Here is a 6,000-nt window from a genome sequence, read left to right as displayed (position 1 = left end):
GGCTTCGGGTGTGTGGTGGCGGCAGAGCGGAGCTGCGAGGCCCGAGAGTCAGAACCTGGGGGAGAGGGATGGTCTCTGCACGGGGGGGAGCCGGAGGAGCCGCCGCCGCTGCCGACGCCACCGCCGCAGCCGCCGCCGCCGCCGCCTCCTCGGCGCCCGCCTCCCGGCGCTGACGGGCTCGTACGAAGCCGGCGAGGGGGAACCCGCACCAGCGGTCGCCAGCACACCGCCCAGCATGGTCCGGGAAACCAGGCACCTCTGGGTGGGCAACTTACCGGAGAATGTGCGGGAAGAGAAGATCATCGAGCATTTCAAACGGTGAGTGACACGAGGCCCGGGGCCGCGCTCTCTCCTCGGGCACCGCTGCCCACTCCGGCCCGTTGCCGGCCCCTCCCCGTGCGCGGAACTGGTGAGGGGACCCGGGCCAGACCCACGGACCGGTGCGGAGGGCGCGCGGCTGCCTGGCCGCCTCTCTGTCCGCGTCGCGGCGTTGGGCCTCGGCAGAGCGGGCCCGGCTCCCACCCTCTCCCTTCCCAATAAGGAGGCGGCTGTCGCTCGGCCTCAGCGAAGCCGGCGCCGGGAGGGTGTTCTCAGGCTGGCCAGCCGACGGTGGGGTTGCGTCCCTGCGCGCCGCTGCCCGGGTTCGGTGCGGCTGTCCCGGCCGACACGCCCGAACCGAGCCGCCCCTGAGCCGGGACCAGAACCCCTACCCCGCCCCGACAACCCTCGGCCCGGCCGACTCCCGAGTCCCGCAGCAACTCCCGCTCCTCACCTTGCGGACGCGTGGATATGTCTGATCTAGAGAGGGTTTTGTGCGAAAGGAAAGGTTATACAAACGGAAAAGTCTTGGTAGGTGACATGGGGGCATCTCGGAACTGGAAAGACACTGCTGGATTCTAGGGACCTCTCATGGAAGGCTCACAGAGCTAGAAACTAAATGGACGCAAATGTTTCAGATTCTCCCCACCTTGTTTTGGGGGGTTGGGCGGAGGATGGTGTCCGAGAATAAGCTGGTGCGTCTGTTTCGGCTCTTTCGCCTTCCTGCCTTCAGCGCTCAGGGGTCCCTGGATGGGAAGGACGGTGGGGACCAAGCGCTCGCAGAGGAGGAGCCGCCTCCTGCAACGGAGTCCCCGCCGCGCCGGCGCTCCGGCCTCGGGGTCTGAACACTGGGCAGCCTTTATAAGGCTGCTCCCCTCCCACCCAGAATTCCTACATCGGTGGTTAAAAAATGCAAGCCTTTTCAGGTTAAATGTAGCTCTTCTAGAAAGATTTTTCCCAGAGTGTATTTTTTGTTCAGGGGTAGTAGGGATAGTAAAGGGTAAATGTTCTTGATACATTTTAGTTACTTAGTAGCGTTCAGCATTTGTTTTTATTTTGTAAAATCACTGTCTGCCATCACTGATGGAGCCCTCGGTGTGAAATAACCGAAAATGACGCTTTACTGAACAGCGATGTAAATCGAGAGGACCGTGGCAGATACGTGATAGTCCTCAGAAATGACTGTTTCTTCCGATATTCAAGACCTCGGAAGGTTTTAAGTTTGGTTTACTTTTAATTCCTCTTACTATCTAGTGAGTGAAGGAAATTATGGAGCGCCCTTATTAGTGAGTCACCATGGGAAAAATAGGTTGCGTCGCTCGCTCCTGAGCAGCTTGGATCAGGAAATGGAAGCAGCGGCAGCGGAGCTCCGCTCTTTCAAATGGAGGATCATTGATTCTGTTGGTGGTTGCTGTTACTGGGGTATTAAATCTTCACCGCTGGAACGCGCGTCTGCGCGTGTCCGCGTGTGAAAAGGAGCCTGGAATAGTGAGGCCATTCATAACCCACTAAAGCTGTCCTCGGCGAGACTGGAGGAGGCGCGCTTCCAGGGACTCCCGGTGTTTACTACGTTGTGCTGAGAAACCAGGCAGCGGGAAGGCAGGAGCGAAAACTCGCCTGTGTCCCCTGTGACAAAGGGGAGATCTCGGGCTCGTGGGGAAGCAGATGGGAACTCGCTCCCTGTCGCTGCTCCACCCCTTACCCCATACGGAGGCCCCGTATCTTCAATGTTGTGGTGGAAAAATCATTCAGGCGCGAGATTATTGGAGTGGAAAAGCCACTTGGATGCGCTTGCTTTTATCTTCTTGCGGACCTTCTCTGTAGGTCTCCGCCTGGGAAATTCGTAGGCACCGACGTGCAAACACGTGCATTGCAGCATTTGCTTTGCCCCTCAGTATTACGTGGCCCGAAGTGTCATTTCGGCATTATGCAGATTCTAGAAACAGTGTCTGCCTGTCGCGGGCAGTTTGACTCCTCTGGCGAGATGAGGGGTTCGAGAGGAAAAAGGAAGTCATCCGAGGGAGTCTTGGAAGGTTTTTTAAGTAGATGGTGCTGCCGTCCGGCCTGTGTGAATGACTTTCTAAAATGGCGGCCAGGACCCACTTTATGTGGGAATCAGCAGAGCTGATCTCAGAATGCACAGAGGGAGGAGCGGGCGGAGGATGCGAGCTGCCTTGGAAGGCGGAGGTCTGCAGGAACGTTTCAGTGTTAAAGACGGTTTAGCTGGCACATTGCTCAGGACTGCATTTAAAGCAGTGTGTTACCTATTGCAGAGCAAAAGCAGATGCTATTGATAAAAGCAGATTATCTAAAAACTAAGTAGACCGCGTGTCCCTGACACTCCTTTATATTTTTAAAACGACTTTTGAGAATTTTAAACAAATTTGCTCATATCTTTGGATAGATAGTGCATTCTTAGTGGGTTTAGAGAGTGTAAAAAGATTTGCAGAAAAATCTTCCCTTTACTCCAACCCTGGGAATTCCAGTTCCCACCCCCCACCCCCTACTCCCCTAACAGGTAATTTCTATGTCTGGCTTCTTGTTTATCCTTAAACGTGTACAAGAAATATTCTTGCTGATCCAGCTGTGGCGCTAAATGGACTTTGTTTGGAGAAATTCAAGGTCTTTTATCCTTATTGTAGAGAACGTTTTGTAAAATGTGTGATTGCTACAGGGAGGGAAGCTAAATGTGAATAATTTAAATGAAAGGGATAAAACAGTGGTTGCACCAGAATGGTAGCTTTGCAAGAAAACTTAAGAATATTCACTTCTGATGTCTTCTAGAAATCATGAGAAAAACTATGCCTATACCTATACTAAGACTGAGGTTAAAGTACCTACTTTCACTGTTTTCCCTAGCTGATTTCAACATTAACTAATAACTGTTTTACGGGATTAAGTAGTGTACACTGGGAATACATTATATAAAATGTTTCAAAATGAATGTTCTTGTAACAGTGATTAGGCTTTGTAGTAAGTGTTTGAATTTTAAAGAATGATTCAAAGAGACAGCTTTGGGAGCAGGATAGTTGAGAAGCATTTGGAATGGGGGTCGATCAGAGCCAATTCTTTTATTTATATTTTGATGAGTGTTTGGTAGGAAATAGATTGAAGGAAGCTTGCTGATTTGGCTTTTTTCTCTGTGCCAAAGAAAGACCAAACCTTTAGAATGTAATCAGAACATTTTCAAAATTTGGCTTTACCTTCTTGCAATAAGAATAATATAATGTGCTCATTATTTTAACAGCATTCAAAATACTGATTGAAAAGAATTAAGTATTTCTGAATCAAATTTTATTTAACAAAGATCCATTGCAGAGACTGAATTTGCACAATAGAGAAAGTCCTCTCCTTTGTATGGTGTGTTAGCTGGATTGAAGGGGGATGGGAGGAGTTATACAACAATTGGTTGCTGTCTTAGTTGTTAGAGGGAGAGGTGTGTGTGCTGAGGCGATTCCCTGAATTAGAATGAGCTAATGAATAAAACCCTTTAGAAGAAAAAAAATTCTCTGTATTTTATTTTCAGATTTGAAGTAAATCTTATATTCAGGTTCTTCCCATCCATTCTCAGTTCTAAAGAATAGGTTGAAGATCTTACAGAGGTTGAGCAAGGTAGTAGTTCATGTACAATTTTTGTCAAAGAATGAAACTCACTTTTATGTTACATGAATTTGGATAGCTTTACTTCTGGGACACAGTAATAAAGTATTGTGGTAGAGTTTCCTTATCCTCACATACTCTATGACTAGAGATACTTTTAGACTTAAACAAATTTGACTCATCCTAGCCTGCATGACTGCTTTATGGTTTATTCTTTTAGGCTGAGCCGGTTTCTATGAAGAAACACCTCTGTTTCTGAATGTTATAATTTAGAATACCTATTTTCATGATAGGCTTTTGCTCATTAAAACAATGAAGTAAAATACTTTTATACTTATCTTGAAAAATAGCATTAAAAATTAACACAAAATGCTTGAAATTTTGTATTTTATTTCCTGAGTTAGAAACGCCCCTGGCAGATTGGAGGAGAACAGAGGGCTCAGTGCCAAGAAGAAAGGTGTTTGACTTGTATAGAGGGCACCTTTTTCCAACTACCTTTCTTGTAGACTGATTACTCAGGTGTTTGGTATGCTTATGAAGAGATTTCAGGCTTGAATTCGGAGACATTTTTAATCTTGTGAGCACTAATGCTTTGGAAAGACATACAGATGTTACAGGGATAGTGGTAATTTGAATTTTTTTTTCCAAATAGTCTTCCAAGTCTCATTTTCCCCTTAGTTTCAAATTTTGCTCAAATTTTTAAAAAAATTGAATTTTTTGTGAAAACTAGCATATTCCGATTGGGAACTATGTGGGTTTTTTTTTTTTTTTTTTGCTTTTTCTTTTAAGAGTCCCTAGTGTTTGAGCTGTATTAAACTACTCCACAGTATTTAGAGTAAACATTGCAGTCTGAAAATACCTTGAGTGTATATAGTAGTTAAAATTGTGCTCCCAAGTGTCATTATTGGATGCTTTGAAATAAATTGTTGTTCATCAACTTTAAATACATACATTAGTCTGTTAAACAAGGAGACTAACTGAAGTAACACTTTTCTATATTAAAAACACTACTATCTGTTTTGATTTTTTTTCTTTGTTATATGCCTTCTGTCTGCTTATATTTTGAGTGAAAATAGCATGCTCTGTTGTGGAGATCAATTAGGATGTTTAATCAGCTTATTATAAATTATATAATTTTGTGTGCTGTCTAGCTGGTTTTTAGTATGTGGAAGTATGCTTTGCAGTGAGGTGTTCTGGGTATAATGTTAAAGTATTGAGACAGTCACATTTTTTTCCCCTTACATGTGTCTCTCTCTGCCACGTTGAAAATTTTAAACATCTTAAAAAAACCCCACAGTGGTATGTCTCTGTCAAATCCTAACTTAAATTTAGTGAATTCTTGGATTTAATTACTTAGGATTTCATTTTGATTATAGGATGAATTGAAATCTAGCATGTTGAAAGATTTTTATTATATGAAACTGCTCCATTTCTTATAGTTAAGGAATATTTGTGGAACATTCAAATGGAAAACACTTATTATTACTTTTGTTTTATACTTGGTGCTAGATTTTTGGTCCAGCATTAAACTTCGAGAGTGTGTGTATGTCTTTGTATCTTTGTATTAGATGCTGAGTTTCGGTTACATTGACAAATGAAATGAAGATTTTTCTGGTTATATCTTGTATTGACTTTGTTATAGTCTTAATCATGTTTATGCACAGTATATGTACTCTTATGTATAATATATTTATAGTTTCTTTGGGCTTTCCTGGTGGTTCAGATGATAAAGAATCTGCCTGCAATGCCGGAGACCTGGGTTCCATCACAGGATTGGGAAGATCCCCTGCAGAAGGGAATGGCTACCCTATCCAGTATTTGTGTCTGGAGAATTCCATGGACAGAGGAGCCTGGTGGGCTGTAGTCCATGGGGTTGCAAAGAGTTGGACAGTACTGAGCGACTAACATAGTTTGCTTGATTCTTAAAATAGACTCAGTGATTTTTCTTTTTTTAACTTTCACCCAATCATTTTATTCCTTTTATTTAAAAACTAAAATATTTGTACTCTGCTTAAAAACATTTTGTATTTTACATTTGACATATAGTGATTTGCATCTTTTGTAAGTCAGTAAATTGGTAGG

At 44.2% G+C, this 6,000-nt stretch overlaps 1 protein-coding gene across 1 annotated transcript in view; it reads left to right on the top strand.

Annotated features, from left to right (window-relative positions):
* Positions 1–201: 201 nt before the first annotated feature.
* Positions 202–6,000, top strand: part of SPEN (spen family transcriptional repressor) — an 88,329-nt gene continuing 82,530 nt past the window's right edge. The window contains exon 1 of the mRNA XM_052653521.1: positions 202–318. Within this exon, the coding sequence (XP_052509481.1) occupies positions 236–318 (83 nt within the window). The 5' untranslated portion in view covers positions 202–235. The remainder of the gene's footprint in view (positions 319–6,000) is intronic.

This window comes from Budorcas taxicolor, chromosome 16 (assembly GCF_023091745.1).
Source record: "Budorcas taxicolor isolate Tak-1 chromosome 16, Takin1.1, whole genome shotgun sequence".
NCBI classification, from domain to species: Eukaryota; Metazoa; Chordata; class Mammalia; order Artiodactyla; family Bovidae; genus Budorcas; species Budorcas taxicolor.
Note: the sequence above shows the minus strand (reverse complement) of the source record. Positions and strands in the feature narration are given on the sequence as shown.